Source organism: Haliotis rufescens, unplaced genomic scaffold (genome assembly GCF_023055435.1).
Source record: "Haliotis rufescens isolate VD_foot unplaced genomic scaffold, xgHalRufe1.0.p SCAF_7, whole genome shotgun sequence".
In the NCBI taxonomy this organism is placed as follows: Eukaryota; Metazoa; Mollusca; class Gastropoda; order Lepetellida; family Haliotidae; genus Haliotis; species Haliotis rufescens.
The window spans coordinates 46,955,260-46,975,170 of NW_025964361.1; the positions used below are offsets into that span (position 1 = coordinate 46,955,260).

At 39.8% G+C, this 19,911-nt stretch overlaps 1 protein-coding gene across 1 annotated transcript in view; it reads left to right on the forward strand.

Moving 5' to 3' along the window:
• Window positions 1-19,911, forward strand: part of LOC124143681 (phospholipid-transporting ATPase VA-like) — a 98,957-nt gene that overhangs the window by 27,588 nt on the left and 51,458 nt on the right. Inside the window, exons 2-5 of the mRNA XM_048387452.1 lie at window positions 6,504-6,702; window positions 13,537-13,625; window positions 14,102-14,208; window positions 15,791-15,922. Of these exons, the coding sequence (XP_048243409.1) occupies window positions 6,504-6,702; window positions 13,537-13,625; window positions 14,102-14,208; window positions 15,791-15,922 (527 nt within the window). The remainder of the gene's footprint in view (window positions 1-6,503; window positions 6,703-13,536; window positions 13,626-14,101; window positions 14,209-15,790; window positions 15,923-19,911) is intronic.

Here is a 19,911-nt window from a genome sequence, read left to right on the forward strand (position 1 = left end):
ACTCAGCTGATTAGTTGATCTCATACAGTGACTTGTCAACCTGTACATACAAAAATATCCGCTAATACTAGTAGTACCCTTTTGATAATTTTTATGTTAAAAATATGTTGAGTATAAGCAACAACTCAAATAACAAGATAATAGAACATATTATTCCTGGTACGTTACAGATATAATTATTCAGATAGAATTTATTCTGATCATTGAAATAACATTTATTATATACGCTAATACAGTATTGTATCTATGATGAAACACAGTGAACCACCAAGTTACCAGTGGCGTAACGACAAGGCGATACAGTATTGTATCTATGATGATACACAGTGAACCACCGACTTACGAGTGGCGTAATGATAAGGCGATACAGTATTGTATCTGTGGTGATACACAGTGAACCACCGAGTTACGAGTGGCGTAACGATAAGGCGATACAGTATTGTATCTATGATGATACACAGTGAACCACCGACTTACGAGTGGCGTAATGATAAGGCGATACAGTATTGTATCTATGATAATACACAGTGAACCACCAAGTTACGAGTGGCGTAATGATAAGGCGATACAGTATTGTATCTATGATGATACACAGTGAACCACCGACTTACGAGTGGCGTAACGATAAGGTGATACAGTACTGTATCTATGATGATACACAGTGAACCACCGACTTATGAGTGGCGTAACGATAAGGCGATACAGTATTGTATCTATGATAATACACAGTGAACCACCAAGTTACGAGCGGCGTAACGATAAGGCGATACAGTATTGTAACTATGATGATACACAGTGAACCACAGAGTTACGAGTGGGGTAATGATAATGCGATACAGTATTGTATCTGTGGTGATACACATTGAACCACCGAGTTACGAGTGGCGTAATGATAAGGCGATACAGTATTGTATCTGTTGTGATACACAGTGAACCACCGAGTTACGAGTGGTGTAACGATAAGGCAATACAGTATTGTATCTGTGGTGATACACAGTGAACCACAGAGTTACGAGTGGTGTAACGATAAGGCGATACAGTATTGTATCTATGATGATACACAGTGAACCACTGAGTTATGAGTGGCGTAATGATAAGGCGATACAGTATTGTGTCTGTGGTGATACACATTGAACCACAGAGCTACGAGTGGCGTAATGATAAGGCGATACAGTATTGTATCTGTGGTGATACACAGTGAACCACCGAGTTACTAGTGGGGTAATGATAAGGCAATACAGTATTGTATCTGTTGTGATACACAGTGAACCACCGAGTTACGAGTGGTGTAACGATAAGGCAATACAGTATTGTATCTGTGGTGATACACAGTGAACCACAGAGTTACGAGTGGTGTAACGATAAGGCGATACAGTATTGTATCTATGATGATACACAGTGAACCACTGAGTTATGAGTGGCGTAATGATAAGGCGATACAGTATTGTATCTGTGGTGATACACAGTGAACCACCGAGTTACGAGTGGTGTAACGATAAGGCAATACAGTATTGTATCTGTGGTGATACACATTGAACCACCGAGTTACGAGTGGCGTAACGATAAGGCGATACAGTATTGTATCTGTGGTGATACACATTGAACCACCGAGTTACGAGTGGTGTAACGATAAGGCGATACAGTATTGTATCTGTGGTGATACACAGTGAACCACTGAGTTACGAGTGGTGTAACGATAAGGCCATACAGTATTGTATCTGTGGTGATACACAGTGAACCACAGAGTTACGAGTGGCGTAACGATGAGGCGATACAGTATTGTATCTGTGGTGATACACATTGAACCACAGAGTTACGAGTGGTGTAACAATAAGGCGATACAGTATTGTATCTATGATGATACACAGTGAACCACCGACTTATGAGTGGCGTAACGATAAGGCGATACAGTATTGTATCTATGATAATACACAGTGAACCACCAAGTTACGAGTGGCGTAACGATAAGGCGATACAGTATTGTAACTATGATGATACACAGTGAACCACAGAGTTACGAGTGGGGTAATGATAATGCGATACAGTATTGTATCTATGATGATACACAGTGAACCACCGAGTTACTAGTGGGGTAATGATAAGGCAATACAGTATTGTATCTGTTGTGATACACAGTGAACCACCGAGTTACGAGTGGTGTAACGATAAGGCAATACAGTATTGTATCTGTGGTGATACACAGTGAACCACAGAGTTACGAGTGGTGTAACGATAAGGCGATACAGTATTGTATCTATGATGATACACAGTGAACCACTGAGTTATGAGTGGCGTAATGATAAGGCGATACAGTATTGTATCTGTGGTGATACACAGTGAACCACCGAGTTACGAGTGGCGTAATGATAAGGCGATACAGTATTGTATCTGTGTTGATACACATTGAACCACAGAGTTACGAGTGGTGTAACGATAAGGCGATACAGTATTGTATCTGTGGTGATACACAGTGAACCATTGAGTTACGAGTGGTGTAATGATAAGGCAATACAGTATTGTATCTGTGGTGATACACAGTGAACCACTGAGTTATGAGTGGCGTAATGATAAGGCGATACAGTATTGTATCTGTGGTGATACACAGTGAACCACCGAGTTACGAGTGGTGTAACGATAAGGCAATACAGTATTGTATCTGTGGTGATACACATTGAACCACCGAGTTACGAGTGGTGTAACGATAAGGCGATACAGTATTGTATCTGTGGTGATACACAGTGAACCACTGAGTTACGAGTGGTGTAATGATAAGGCAATACAGTATTGTATCTGTGGTGATACACAGTGAACCACAGAGTTACGAGTGGCATAACGATGAGGCGATACAGTATTGTATCTGTGGTGATACACATTGAACCACAGAGTTACGAGTGGTGTAACGATAAGGCGATACAGTATTGTATCTGTGGTGATACACAGTGAACCACCGAGTTACGAGTGGTGTAACGATAAGGCAATACAGTATTGTATCTATGATGATACACAGTGAACCACTGAGTTATGAGTGGCGTAATGATAAGGCGATACAGTATTGTATCTGTGGTGATACACAGTGAACCACCGAGTTACGAGTGGCGTAATGATAAGGCGATACAGTATTGTATCTGTGTTGATACACATTGAACCACAGAGTTACGAGTGGTGTAACGATAAGGCGATACAGTATTGTATCTGTGGTGATACACAGTGAACCATTGAGTTACGAGTGGTGTAATGATAAGGCAATACAGTATTGTATCTGTGGTGATACACAGTGAACCACTGAGTTATGAGTGGCGTAATGATAAGGCGATACAGTATTGTATCTGTGGTGATACACAGTGAACCACCGAGTTACGAGTGGTGTAACGATAAGGCAATACAGTATTGTATCTGTGGTGATACACATTGAACCACCGAGTTACGAGTGGTGTAACGATAAGGCGATACAGTATTGTATCTGTGGTGATACACAGTGAACCACTGAGTTACGAGTGGTGTAATGATAAGGCAATACAGTATTGTATCTGTGGTGATACACAGTGAACCACAGAGTTACGAGTGGCATAACGATGAGGCGATACAGTATTGTATCTGTGGTGATACACATTGAACCACAGAGTTACGAGTGGTGTAACGATAAGGCGATACAGTATTGTATCTGTGGTGATACACAGTGAACCACCGAGTTACGAGTGGTGTAACGATAAGGCAATACAGTATTGTATCTGTGGTGATACACATTGAACCACCGAGTTACGAGTGGCGTAATGATAAGGCGATACAGTATTGTATCTGTGGTGATACACATTGAACCACAGAGTTATGAGTGGTGTAACGATAAGGCGATACAGTATTGTATCTGTGGTGATACACAGTGAACCACCGAGTTACGAGTGGCGTAATGATAAGGCGATACAGTATTGTAACTATGATGATACACAGTGAACCACAGGGTTACGAGTTGGGTAATGATAAGGCGATACAGTATTGTATCTGTGGTGATACACAGTGAACCACTGAGTTACGAGTGGTGTAACGATAAGGCAATACAGTATTGTATCTGTGGTGATACACAGTGAACCACAGAGTTACGAGTGGCGTAACGATGAGGCAATACAGTATTGTATCTGTGGTGATACACATTGAACCACAGAGTTACGAGTGGTGTAACAATAAGGCGATACAGTATTGTATCTATGATGATACACAGTGAACCACCGACTTATGAGTGGCGTAACGATAAGGCGATACAGTATTGTATCTATGATAATACACAGTGAACCACCAAGTTACGAGCGGCGTAACGATAAGGCGATACAGTATTGTAACTATGATGATACACAGTGAACCACAGAGTTACGAGTGGTGTAACAATAAGGCGATACAGTATTGTATCTATGATGATACACAGTGAACCACCGACTTATGAGTGGCGTAACGATAAGGCGATACAGTATTGTATCTATGATAATACACAGTGAACCACCAAGTTACGAGCGGCGTAACGATAAGGCGATACAGTATTGTAACTATGATGATACACAGTGAACCACCGAGTTACGAGTGGGGTAATGATAATGCGATACAGTATTGTATCTATGATGATACACAGTGAACCACCGAGTTACTAGTGGGGTAATGATAAGGCAATACAGTATTGTATCTGTTGTGATACACAGTGAACCACCGAGTTACGAGTGGTGTAACGATAAGGCAATACAGTATTGTATCTATGATGATACACAGTGAACCACCAAGTTACGAGTGGTGTAACGATAAGGCAATACAGTATTGTATCTGTGGTGATACACATTGAACCACCGAGTTACGAGTGGCGTAATGATAATGTGATACAGTATTGTATCTATGATGATACACAGTGAACCACCGAGTTACGAGTGGCGTAATGATAATGTGATACAGTATTGTATCTATGATGATACACATTGAACCACAGAGTTACTAGTGGCATAATGATAAGGCGATACAGTATTGTATAAGCTTGCTGGGAACTTTTTGAGGCCTGTACACTGGGGAATGGTTCTTCATGACATGATTGGCTAACGTAAGTTTGTTACGGCGGTTCCAACTGGCTGACTTTACCAAGCTAGTTTGCAGGCCTTTATATACATGTACTGACTATGTAGGTCCCTTCTGCAGCTTTAAACCAGATATGATGAACTGGACATCATGACACCATCAGGCACAGTTTTAGGATATGTATACAGATGCATGTATCTCTGTCAGTATACATGCATCCCACCTGTCCTGCCTGTAGGGCTTGTACCCGTGACAATCTGGTGTAGAATAGGTCTTCAGCAACCCATGCTTGCTGTAAAAGGTGACTATGCTTGTCGTAAAAGGCGACTAACGAGATGGGGTGGTCAGACTCACTGACTTGGTTGATGCATGTCATCGATCCCAATTGCGTTGATCGATGCTCATGATATTAATCACTGGATTGTCTGGTCCAGACTCGATTATTTACAGACCGGCGTCACATTGCTGGAATATTGCTGAGTGTGACGTTAAACAACAAACCAACCAACCAACCAAATGCTACAGGAACTGATGGAGCGACTGTTGACAATACTTGTTCAGTAATAATTCTAGGGTGAGGCCTTGTGCATTTAGCTCCTAAATTTGAAAAGAGGCCACATTTATAAATACAATAGGGCATTTTTACATTGTGCTGTATGGGCAAGTGTGGGTGTACCTCTGGAATATATGAAATTTTCACATGAAGGCCCATGTCAGAAAATTCCTAGAGTAAACCCTGCTTGTTTTCTAAAACAAAAGAGAAAGTTCCTGGTATAAAAATATATGCAAACACATATGAATACTGAATATATTAAATATTATCTTACCTTAATTGTAAATGTTTTAAGATACTTCAATTTTATAGGTCAATTAAGTTTTCATAAATTTCCATGTGCCCTACTACGAAAGTGTACAACTGGAAAAAGATATTCCCCGTCTTCATGGCAACAAACATTTTGTTGATCTCTCCCTGCTGTGAAATGTTGTCATTTAATGTATTTGACATTAATGGTGTTGTGTAATGTATATTAACATTGACTTTGATGTCTTCTGGAGCTCACATCAAGCCATATTCCTCTCCATATTCCATATTCACACAGCATGATAAAGCATGATAAGAAATTAATAGGAAAATGTTCTTTAATAAGTACCTAGTTGGCTGTTTGAATATCAAAGGGACGCGACGTTAAACCTCATTTCACCTCACCTTAACACAGTGTCAGTACAGTATTCATTCTCAGAGTTCTAGATATGTTTTTGAATATTTGAGTATTTTACCCACGGGTTTGATTTTGTCTGGGAATGCACACTTTTTAGAGGGTATTCAATTTTTTTCACCCACCCGTTTCTTGACATTTGGGTATTATGGACATCGTTTCAATTGGCTCACATGAAAATACAGGGGTAAATAAAATAAGTAAAGATATAAAAATCAGTTTTCCATCTAAATCTTGTTTCAGGGAAGGCCGACGTTACGTAAAACAACACTGGTCTGATGTTCATCCTGGCGACTTCATCCACTTGTCTTGTAATGAAATCATCCCTGCTGATATCCTACTGCTGAAGTCCAGTGACCCGATGGGGCTCTGCCACCTCGAGACCAGCAATCTGGACGGGGAGAACAATCTCAAGCAGAGGCAGATAGTCAGCGGATTCGAGGTACGTGCTGGATGGTTGGTTTGGTGTTGTTGAGCATGGGAGTTTGGGCAGTGTGAGTGAATGCTGTTTATGCAACAGTCAGCATTATTCCAGCTTAGTCATTGCAGCTTGAAAATAGTCACACTAGTTGTTGTTGAGCAATACGGTAAGCTTAATATGTTGTCCAGATACATGGCACTGAATCAGCCTGGTGTCTGCTTGCCCGACCATGGCTCTTAGTGTTACCATTATTCGCTGAGCTTATGAGGGTAACGTATCTGACTTGAGACTAGTGGCTTAAGCCATGGACAAAATAACCACTTGATACCTACTTTATTCAAGCATAGGGTACTGGGGACAACGAGCATTGGGTACTTGGGACAATGAGCATAGGGTACTGGGGACAACAAGCATCATAGGGTACTGGAGACAACAAGCATAGGGTACTGGAGACAACAAGCATAAGGTACTGGGGACAACAAGCATAGGGTACTGGGGACAACAAGCATAGGGTACTGGAGACAATGAGCATAGGGTACTGGGGACAGGGAGCATAGGGTACTGGGGACAACAAGCATAGGGTACTGGAGACAACAAGCATAAGGTACTGGGGACAACAAGCATAGGGTACTGGGGACAACAAACATAGGGTACTGGAGACAACAAGCATAGGGTACTGGGGACAATGAGCATAGGGTACTGGGGACAACAAGCATAAGGTACTGGGGACAACAAGCATAGGGTACTGGGGACAACAAGCATTGGGTACTTGGGACAATGAGCATAGGGTACTGGGGACAACAAGCATCATAGGGTACTGGAGACAACAAGCATAGGGTACTGGAGACAACAAGCATAAGGTACTGGGGACAACAAGCATAGGGTACTGGGGACAACAAGCATAGGGTACTGGAGACAATGAGCATAGGGTACTGGAGACAACAAGCATAGGGTACTGGAGACAACAAGCATAGGGTACTGGAGACAACAAGCATAAGGTACTGGGGACAACAAGCATAGGGTACTGGGGACAACAAGCATAGGGTACTGGGGACAACAAGCATAAGGTACTGGAGACAACAAGCATAGGGTACTGGAGACAACAAGCATAAGGTACTGGGGACAACAAGCATAAGGTACTGGAGACAACAAGCATAGGGTACCGGAGACAACAAGCATAAGGTACTGGGGACAACAAGCATAAGGTACTGGAGACAACAAGCATAAGGTACTGGGGACAACAAGCTTAGGGTACTGGAGACAACAAGCATAGGGTACTGGGGACAACAAGCTTAGGGTACTGGAGACAACAAGCATAGGGTACTGGGGACAACAAGCATAGGGTACTGGGGACAACAAGCATAGGGTACTGGAGACAACAAGCATAGGGTACTGGGGACAACAAGCATAAGGTACTGGAGACAACAAGCATAGGGTACTGGAGACAACAAGCATAAGGTACTGGGGACAACAAGCATAGGGTACTGGGGACAACAAGCATAGGGTACTGGAGACAATGAGCATAGGGTACTGGGGACAATGAGCATAGGGTACTGGGGGCAACGAACATAGGGTACTGGGGACAACGAACATACGGTACTAGGGACAACAAGCATAGGGTACTGGAGATAATGAGCATAGGGTACTGGGGACAATGAGCATAGGGTACTGGGGACAGTGAGCATAGGGTACTTAAATGTTAAATGATGGTACTTGTTGTTACCCTGTCTGGCGCTCGGCATTAAGGGGCTAAAACAAGGACTGGTCAGTATGCTGTGTCTGAGTGGGGTTTTCATGTTAATTTGAGGCATGATATCTCCGTGGGCTAGCACTATAAATTGGATCAGTCCAGACTTAGTTACAAGCAGCCACACACACATCCACACGCACACACACACACACACACACGCACGTGCATGCACATCGCTATATTAGTGCTATAATCTTGAATGCAACGTTAATCCCCATTTCATCTCGCAACCACCTTCCTTCACTCTCATTGTGATGTGGCTGTCAATATTGCTGTAAGCACCATGTAGTGTGTACCCATTATCACATCTCTCTATTCCTGTATGCCCATGTGGATGCAGAACATAACTGTTGCAACTAAACTGTGATCTATAGGCTGAGATTGTGTTGCATTCAGTGATGAATGGCAGCCCACAGGTAAGCCAATACTGTGACATCAATAATTGATTCGGTGTGTACAGAAGTCAACAGCACTGTCAAACAACTTAGCCTTTTCTTGTGATCAGTCAGATCTCATTTGGAATATCGCAGGGGAGTATTTATCACGTCAGTTACAAAATCAGTAGTATATTATGACCTTGAGGAATCAATTCATTTGTTTTAATTCAGTACCTTTTTCAGCCTTGGATCTTTGACTTTCTTCGAAATTACTAACATTGTACTATGTAATTCAGAAGGTGATAAAGAAGTACCGTGCTTGTAAAACTTGTTTAATAGTCTTGGCTGGATTTGTGGATTAATTAATTTGATAAATACGAAATATAATATATTCTGTTAGCCCATTAGCTTGTTGAAGCTTAGTTTTGTGACATTTAGTTTTGTGGAATAGTCTGACCTTTTCTGTGTTTGGGGGGCACGGGTGGCCCAGTCGTCTAAGGTGCCGCGATTCGCTGTGCATAGTTGCGTCCCTTGGACACGCCAGAAACCTATGATTGTGGGTTCGAATCACGGTTCGCCCCCATTATGTTTTTTAGCACCATACCTGTGCTTGTGGGTTTCAACGAAGTGGTAAATGTCTCAGACCTTCATCACTTCGGGCTTTCCTCCCACATCAAGCTGACACGCCGTGATATAACTGGAATACTGTTAAAAGTGGCATTAAACCCAACTCACTCACTCACTTTTCTGTGTTTGCAGTGTTGGTGATGATGGTGCTAAAACTGAAAACAAATAATAAAAACTTGAATAACTTTCCATGTGTATGTGGTCATGTTGACATTTCACAGCTGTGTACAGCGTACAATTGATTATCTACTATACAACCAGGAAATGGTTTTTACCTCAGTGAAGCTGTTCAGTAAGGACACTCATTGATATTCCATAACAGGAATTAAAAAATTTCTTGGTTGATGTGACAACCTATCGTCCAGACTGAAATTAAGATTACGGGTTTCACTGACCTGAGAGTTTTGGGTCTTTTGGAACTTTGGATTAGAGGCAGCTTATTTTGTAGCTTAATATACCGTATTCGACGTAATAAGCGCCCCACTCTAATAAGCGCCCACGGCGACATTTGCTAAGAAATTGGCTAGTGAACAATCCCAATTAGCACCCCTTCCGATTGATCAATGTACACAAGACTTATTTATTCGCGTATAATACGCACTCGTGTGTTATATGCACCCTTAATTATGGGCATTTAATTCTGGAAAAATATATCTGTCGTACATAAACATTTCAGGCTGTCAGCATAAACCACGAAATGTATCTTTCAACTCTGTTTTTTTCCACCAAAATAACCTTTTAATAAGAGCCCCCTATTTCTAATTTTGAGAGCGCCCTGGGCGCTTATTACGTCAAATACGGTAAGCAATTTGTGGCAAATTAAATTATTTAAACTATTATTTATTTTGTAGCTAAATATGGCCATTTACACCCGTGAATTATTTAAACTATTATTTATTTTGTAGCTAAATATGGCCATTTACACCAGTGAATTATTTAAACTATTATTTATTTTGTAGCTAAATATGGCCATTTACACCAGTGAATTATTTAAACTATTACCGTATTCGACGTAATAAGCGCCCAGGGCGCTCTCAAAATTAGAAATAGGGGGCTCTTATTAGAATATTATTTTGGTGAAAAATGCAGAGTTGAAAGATAAATTTTGTGGTTTATGCTGACAGATATATTTTTCCAGAATTAAATGCCCATAAATAAGGGTGCATATAACACACGAGTGAGTATTATACGCGAATAAATAAGTCTTATGTACATTGATCAATCGGAAGGGGTGCTAATTGGGATTGTTCACTAGCCAATATCTTAGCAAATGTCGCCATGGGCGCTTATTAGAGCGGGGCGCTTATTACGTCGAATACGGTATTCATTTTGTAGCCAAATATGACCATTTATGCCAATGAAATGTTTAAATAATTTAATTATTTGAGTCAGTTCAATTAATAATGACTTGAGAATGCTTGTACACACCATAAAGAAATTATGATTAATTTTCATATCATATAACAATTTATCCATATATGTATTAATACAGTATGGCACACCAGAAATCTTTGATCCCTGGTTGGAATCCTTGTTCGACCTGATTATGTTTCTAGGTTTGTCAGCACCTTACCAGTGGTCGTGGGCTTCACCGAAGTGGTAAATGTCTAAGACCTGCATCACTTCGGGCTTTCCTCCCACATTAAGTTGACACGCCGTGATATAACTGGAATACTGTTCAAAGTGTTGTTACACTCACTCACTCACTCACTCACTCACTCACTCACTCACTCACTCATAATTATTGTCCATAAAATAACACTAAAATCTACTGAAAATGTTGCTAAGTGGAGCAATGTTCAAGGTGACTTGAAAGTTGTTGCCTATAGTGGAACTTGGTAAGCTTCATGTTCTCAATTAGTAAAATGGGAGCTGTGTTAGTTTATTACTATCACTTCATCACTGTCAATATGGCTACAAAAGGTGTCCCCTTTCATCAGCTGATGAAGTGGTCCTGCATGGGTATGCCCACCATTATGTTCTTCACACAACATGGAACTTGATGCCCTCATTAGGCAGGTATTGATTCCCCATAATGTTCGGGGCATTGTAATTCCTTGTGTCCTGTATCCTCAGGTCATATATGAATACAAAACTACACAAGTATACAATAGGACGTGTGTTGATTTGGTCACTTCTGTGGTCAAGTGGAGAGAGTGTCTGCTTGGAGAGCCGAAGGTTGGGGGTTCGATCCCAAGGCACATCATACCGAAAGACATTAAAAGATGGTACTTGTTGTTACCCTGCCTGGTCCTTGGCATTAAGGGGCTAAAACAAGGACTGGTTGGCTCAGTATACTGTGTCTGAGTAGGGTATTCATCTTCATGTTAAACTACAGCATGGTATCTCAGTGGGCTAGCGCTATAAAATTGGCATTAGTCCGGACTAGTGGAAGCAACCACGCACACACATGTGCATGCACGTTGCCATATAAATGCAATAATCTTGAATGTGACATTGAACCCCATTTCACCTCACCTTACATGCTGATTTATTGATATACATTTTTTTTATTGATTGTGAAATACTATTTCCAGTCGACATATTTAAGAAATCTGTTAGTCACTGTTACCATGGTTACAATTGATGCAAATTGACCAAATTTGGTTGAGATGTGACACGTTGTGCCTGTGTTCATGTCACTATCAACATACAAAACATGTAGCGGAAGATCGTAGGTCCAAATCCATGAGTTGATTATGTTAATAGGTTTGTCAGCACCATACTCAAGCTCATCAGAGTTCCCGTTTACCGGTAGTTACCAGTTTCTTACGGGTAAAATTAGGAGTGGACCGGTAATTCATGTGACTGCCAGTCCCTGTGGACCGGCAAATAAAGTACCTTATCAATCTTTGTTGTTGAACAAAACATTGGTGATATTCATATAAGTACATTTTTCGAACAAAGTCAGGTTGTCTGCTACCATAATTTTCAGCGACTTTGTCTCGAAATATTAAAAAAAGAGAGAAATTTGTGTGAATGATGTTTAGATCTAACTAAGTTACCTCAGAGATGACATCTTTGCACTGAACATGATGTTGAAAGAATTAAAACCAAATAAATTTCATACCTTTTTTTATTTGTTGAAAGTTGGTACTGGCAAAAATTAGAGGGGACTGGTAATTTTTAGAGTTGCCAGTCCACAAGGACTAGCAGTTTCAAAAGCCAGCGGGAACACTGATCATGTGTTTCACTGAAGTGGCAGGCCTTAGACCAGCGTCATAAATATAGAATACTAAACGAGCTCCCGTGTAATACCAATTTTATGAAACGAGTGAATAGTTGTGGTACCTGACGAGCGAAAGCTATTCACGAGTTTCATAAAATTGGTTTTACACGGGAGCAAGTCCACGGCATAATCCAATTGAGTTTAACAGAATAATACTTCAAACACGTCAAAAAAAATTGAAACGTATGAATTTAATACCATACAACGGTCCACCTTTAGAATTCACAAAATTATCGTAGGGCTAAGACTATCGCAACTCACATACTTTAACAGACTAACAACTGTCATCGCGCTACAATACGATCGCCTTGTGGAACGGGCCTTGCACCTCTAAGTTCACAATAACATCACAATACCCGATGACGTAATTTGTGGAATTTTGTTTCAAGATGTTTAGTCTACAGATTTATCCAGGATTCTGAACTTAGTTCCTTTGGCAGGCAGTTAAAGGAAAAATAGTGATTTCGTTCAAATTGGCCAGTGATGTACATATCACCTGTATAACGCCATAACATAAGTTGTTACTTTATAACATGAATTAGGGAAATTTGTTATTTCAATTTAGGAATATTTAGGAACGGTCAAAATAAATTCCTGATCTAAAGTTCTTGATCATGATGAGGAGGAGGAGGATGAGGATGAAGGAGATGAAAAATTCTTGATGATGATGACGAAGATGTTGGAGATTTAACGAGCACGTTTGGTTGATCCGAGTTTGCACTTGTTTTTTTTGTTTATTTTTATTTATCAAAGTTGTTGAATTAAGTTTCTTTTGATTTCAGAATTTAGCCTTCTCAAAAGAAAAACAATTTGAAAATTGTTGTTGTGATTCTAATCATTGTGTTTTACATTAAGTATATATATTCTTTCAGTTCAGCAACGATTTCGAGATCTCCAGGTTCCAGTATAAATTGGAGGTTGAGCTTCCAAATTCAGAAATTTACAAGTTTAGAGGCTATGTGTAAGTAGTCCAAATTGTGTCTCTGTCACTAAGTGTGTTGTTTGTTTAGCATTGTGATTTGAGAAGACAAAAAAGTTTATTTGAATGAGGATATATTGACATAAACTGGAATTTGTGCAAGCTGGACGTATTCTATGTGATATTTTTTAAAGCTAAATATCTACCTTTGTTGTTTTTCTAAATCTTACAATATTGCTTCTAAACGTTTGTCAATTAAAACTGAAAGTATAGAATATGTATGATGTTATGAATGTTTTTTGTTCTTTTTTACATGAAAGGTAATATATGTTATATTTCATATTTGGTGCCAATATCAGCTGAGTATTATATATAAAAGCAAACAACTCACAACACCTTTTAAAATTTCACGCATAATCTATTGGATTATTGTATGTCTTCAAAATGTCAGAATAACCTTTTTAATAATTACATATTTGAAAGGATATTATACATTTAAACTCTATTTTCCATTGCAGAGAAAAACAATCAAAGGAAAAGATTCCCTTAAGTAACGAAAACCTACTCCTGAGAGGGTGCATTCTGAAAAATACTGACTTCATCGAGGGAATCGTGGTTTATGCAGGTATGTTGTTCCTCCATTAGGCCCTCACTCACTTGTTGAAGTAAAGAAACAGCACACAGGATTCCAATCAGAAGAAGAAACAGGTCTCGCCCATTTGTCAGATAATGTAAAATCACAAATGCAACGTTTGAGTTCTGTCTAACAACTAGGGTATCTGACAACTGGGGTATGTCCAAGGAAATAGATTGTTAATGTGTTACATGTGTAGATCACATTTATGAACAGTAAAAATGTCAGTAAAACAACACAACATCAAGCCATTTGCCTGTGAGACACATGTATACATTAAAATACCGTATTCGACGTAATAAGCGCCCTCTGCAATATTTGCTAATATATTGGCTAGAGAACAATCCCAATTTGCACCCCTTCCGATTGATCAATGTACACAAGACTTATTTATTCTTGTATAATACGTGTGTTATATGCATCCTTAATTATGGGAAATTAAATTCTGGAAAAATATATCTGTCATATGTAAACATTTCAGGCTGTCAGCATAAACCACAAAATTTACGATCTTTCAACTCTGTTATTTTTCACCAAAATAATCTTCTAATAAGAGCCCCATATTTCTTATTTTGAGAGCGCCCTGGGCGCTTATTATGTCAAATACGGTATATAAAAAATGATGTAACAGCTAATAGATGGACCATCATCCATATCCATTGGTACAATGTGTAAAGCTCATTTCTTGTGTCCCCCACCGTCATATAGCTGGAATATTGCTTATAGCAGTGTAAAAACTCACTCACTCACTCACTCACTCACTCACTCACTCACTCACTCACTCACTCACTCACTCACTCACTCACTCACTCACTCACTCACTCACTCACTCACTCACTCACTCATAATTGTGCGAACCTTAGTAAATGTACTGCAATCTATCCCAGACATGGCTGAAACTTCAATTTAGGTGCCATCTTATACACTCAACATTTGCCAATGTTGGAGATGATCCATTAAGATCAGGGTAAGGATTGGGTCTTCAGCAACCCATGCTTGCCGTAAGAGGCGACTAACGGGATCGCGTGGTCAGGCTTGCGGACTTGGTTTCCCAATTGCGTAGACTGATGCTCATGACGTCAATCACTGGATTCCCTGGCCATGTTGTGTCAATGATGTTAAAATATAGTACTTGTTACCCTGTTTGTGCTTAACATTAAGGAGATGAAACGAGACTGGTGAGCTCAGAGTTAGTGTGCTGTGTCTGAGTAGGGTGTCCATGCTACACTGTGACATGGTATTTCAGTGATCGAGCACTATGACATTGGTATGAGTCTGTGCTAGTGCAAGCGGCCACACACACGTTCATGCAAGTCGCTGTAGGAGTGCAATTATCTTCAACACAACATCAAACTGCATTTCACCTAGGGCCAACTCGACTCATTGGTTGCCATGATAGACCTAGAATAGTACTGACTCGTTCACCCACTGGTCACCTCCCACTTTGAGGTCGCTCGGCTCGGCTCGGCTCGGCTCGGCTCGGCTCGGCTCGGCTCGGCTCGGCTCATTGGTCGCCAAGATAGACCTAGAAAAGTACTGACTCGTTCGCTCACCGGTTACCTCCCTCTTTCAGGTCACGAAACAAAGGCCATGTTAAACAACCGTGGTCCCAGATACAAGCGCAGTAAGCTGGAGCGAAAGATCAACCGGGACGTCATCTGGTGTGTCATCCTCTTGCTCTTCCTCTGCTTCTTCTGTGCGATTGGTAAGTTGGGAAACATTCTATGTATAATTATACCTAGTCTGCTCCTGATTGTTTACTGCATATGAGTGGTGTTCGGGTAGCCTGGTGCTTAAAGGGTTCTTTCATCATACTGAAGACCCAGGTTCCATTTCCCACAATTTACAAAGTACAATTTTGAAGCCCGTTTCTTGTGTCCCCTGTGGTGATGTTGCTAATGGTATAAAATCATACTTGCCGACTCAAAAGATAATATATCAATGTTTCCCAAACTCACAGTTGCCTACTCTAGACATATTGCATATTGTGGAGGGAATCTGTCCATTCAAAGAGCTTGTTAAGTTAAAGGGGAACATTATTTTTTAAAAATCTGTTTTGTTTGATGTTTCTTTTTGAAAGTATCAATTTATTACACTTCCATTGTCAGAGCTCCAGATAACTTTTTGAGCAATTGAGTTTTTACTCGAAGGTTTCTATTCTAATAGGGTTATTACATTTTTCATTGGGTAACCAATATTTTTGTCACTCATCTATTCACCATCCATTGGGTTTTTCCCAAAATGAGTAAGCATTTTGAGATTTTCAAAACATGAAATAATGTTTTAGATGTATGTCATGGATCTAAATATAGGCTTGACTCGAAATTAGCTCCGTTGTATGCATGCTGAAAAAGCTTCATTGGATGTTTACGCATGCTGTTTTCAAACAATTGGGTTTTGCATGCATTTCTGTACGCAAGTTAATTGAAAGTTATTTGGGTTTTGAATAGTTTTGGGGGGTATTTATAGAGGATTCATCATGAGTGTTTTTTAATATGGGAAATATCAACCGAGTCTTAGTTAATCGGTATGAATACCGATTAACGGGACGAGGTTGATATTTCCCATATTAAAAAACACGAGTGATGAATTCTATTTATCATTTTCACATTTTTGCTTCCAAATTAAGGAATAATTGCATTAAACATTAACATCAGCAACTTGTCGAAATCTTACGTATAGATCGTGCGTAGTGATACATGTTTTCCATAGCCATGTAAACCAAAATAAACAATTCGCAGAGAAAAAAAGTTCCTCGTATTATTTTAAACAAAATACTTGAAGAGACTTTTGCAGAATAATTGAAACTTTAATAACGGTAACAACAACGATTCTGGGTAATCTGATTATATCTCTGGTGTAACTTCACTTATAATATATAGTTTCAAATCAAACCGCTCGCTCTTCCGGTTATCTAATTTGCATATCTAATTTGCATACTTATGTCATTGGGGTATGACATACATGTTTTTATGTCATAAGCTTATGTCATGGATAAATGCTTAAGTTAAATGATAAATGTTTTTATGTCATAAGCTTATGTCATGGATAAATGCTTAAGTTAAATGATAAATGTTTTTATGTCATAAGCTTATGTCATGGATAAATGCTTAAGTTAAATGATAAATGTTTTTATGTCATAAGCTTATGTCATGGATAAATGCTTAAGTTAAATGATAAATGTTTTTATGTCATAAGCTTATGTCATGGATAAATGCTTAAGTTAAATGATAAATGTTTTTATGTCATAAGCTTATGTCATGGATAAATGCTTAAGTTAAATGATAAACGTAAATATGTTTATCCGTGGCTCTGACTGTGAATGTAATTACATCTAGTCAGCTGATGTTTGCTACAGCACATGAGCGGCGGCAGGTTAGCTTGTCAAAGACAAGTGTGTTCGGTTCTAATGTAATTACATCTAGTCAGCTGATGTTTGCTACAGCACATGAGCGGCGGCAGGTTAGCTTGTCAAAGACAAGTGTGTTCAGTTCTAATGTAATTACATCTAGTCAGCTGATGTTTGCTACAGCACATGAGCGGCGGCAGGTTAGCTTGTCAAAGACAAGTGTGTTCGGTTCTAATGTAATTACATCTAGTCAGCTGATGTTTGCTACAGCACATGAGCGGCGGCAGGTTAGCTTGTCAAAGACAAGTGTGTTCAGTTCTAATGTAATTACATCTAGTCAGCTGATGTTTGCTACAGCACATGAGCGGCGGCAGGTTAGCTTGTCAAAGACAAGTGTGTTCGGTTCTAATGTAATTACATCTAGTCAGCTGATGTTTGCTACAGCACATGAGCGGCGGCAGGTTAGCTTGTCAAAGACAAGTGTGTTCGGTTCTAATGTAATTACATCTAGTCAGCTGATGTTTGCTACAGCACATGAGTGGTGGCAGGTTAGCTTGTCAAAGACAAGTGTGTTCGGTTCTAAAATCAATGAAGCACGGCCAGAACACAGTATGTTTATCTCCAAATGGACCTTGTTGGCCTATTGACATAATTTTCAATAAATAACACAATCTCATTTCAGCAGCTGATCATGACGTGTTCATAATAAATAGAGTATTAACAAACGATGCCATTCAGAAAGTGGTCAAATGTAACAAAAGTTAGATTCTCATACTTTTTGGGGCAGAGTCCCATCCGGGGTCGAACCCACACTGAGTAAGGCAACTAATCGCCAGCACATAAAGTCAGCTATCTAACCCACTCAGCCACCGTGGCTTCTACTATTCCAAATAGGACATTTGTTAAACAGATTATTACATTCATGCTTGTATCATTTAGATTTCATGACAGTCTTGACAGAATAGGGGGCACGGGTGGCCCAGTCGTCTAAGGCACAGCGATTCGCTGTGCAGAGTTGCGTCCTTTGGGCAAGCCAGAACCCTATGATTGTGGGTTCGAATCCCAGTTCGCCCCGATTATGTTTCTAGGTTTGTTAGCACATACCTGTGCTCGTGGGTTTCACCGAAGTGGTAAACGTCTGAGACCTGCATCACTTCTTGCTTTCCTCCCACATTAAACTGACACGCCGTGATATAACTGGAATACTGTTAAAAGCGGCGTTAAACCCAACTCACTCACTCACTCTTGTCAGAATAGATGTATTTTCTATGGATAGAACAGCTTTCATCAAAACAATATGCTACTCAGACTCAAGCGAAGGTCCTTATTAGAATTGGTCTTAAGCCACCCATATTAGGAGGCGACTACGGGATCGTGTGGTCAGACATAATTAATGCAGGTCACTTAATTGTCTGGTCAAAATTTGATTGTTTACAATCTTTGCATTCAGTTTTTACATTAAAATAATTTTATTGTCTACTGGATGAGTCTATTGTTAACTGAAAGGGTCAACTTGACACAACATCAATCACAGGTAGATAAAGTTATTTTCATAACACTGTATGTGAAAGTAGACGCCGCCATATGAATCAGTTGATTGTCTGGTCCAGATTTGACTTTGTACAGGCCACTGTCCCATAGCTGGAATATTGCTGGGTGTGGCGTTAAACAACAAACTGACAAACAAAGTAATGTCAGTCCTTGGTTAGTACATGTGCACTCTATTCTTGGGTACATATGCTGGTCAGAATACGTCCCCATCATTCCCATGATACTCGTAAGAGGCGATTAACCTGAAGGTCAGGTGGCTACGTTTGTTTCATCCAAACCCGACACCGTGGATCGTTGCTCGTGCTATCAACCACAGCTTCACAGATCTTAGTATTTTCAGGTCATCATGATATACCTTGAGTAATGCTGACTGTCACTCACTCACTCACTCCCGTGTAAATGTGGTTGAACCCACCTTCAACCTTTGCCTGATGGCGGGGTCTTTTTAAGCCTCCCTGTGAAGTGAAAACAACCACTGATTTTGCTGGGGCAAATAGCAATAGGACATTATGATGATGTTATCATTCTTTTAAAGTATATTCTTCTAAAGTTACAGTATTTGAAAAGAGTCTTTTGGATGAAAATGAGTCAATGTCCCAGAATTTGAACTAATCGAAAACCCTGGAACAGTAAATGACTGTGATATTTGCCTGGAAAATAAAATTAAGCAACTATGTGGTCCTAATATTTGCTATTACTTAATTACTTTTTTCAATAACAATTTGATATGAGGATAATCTATAACCCTACTTGTTTGTTTTGAAAAATGTGTTTTCTTTTCCTTTGTATGGTGT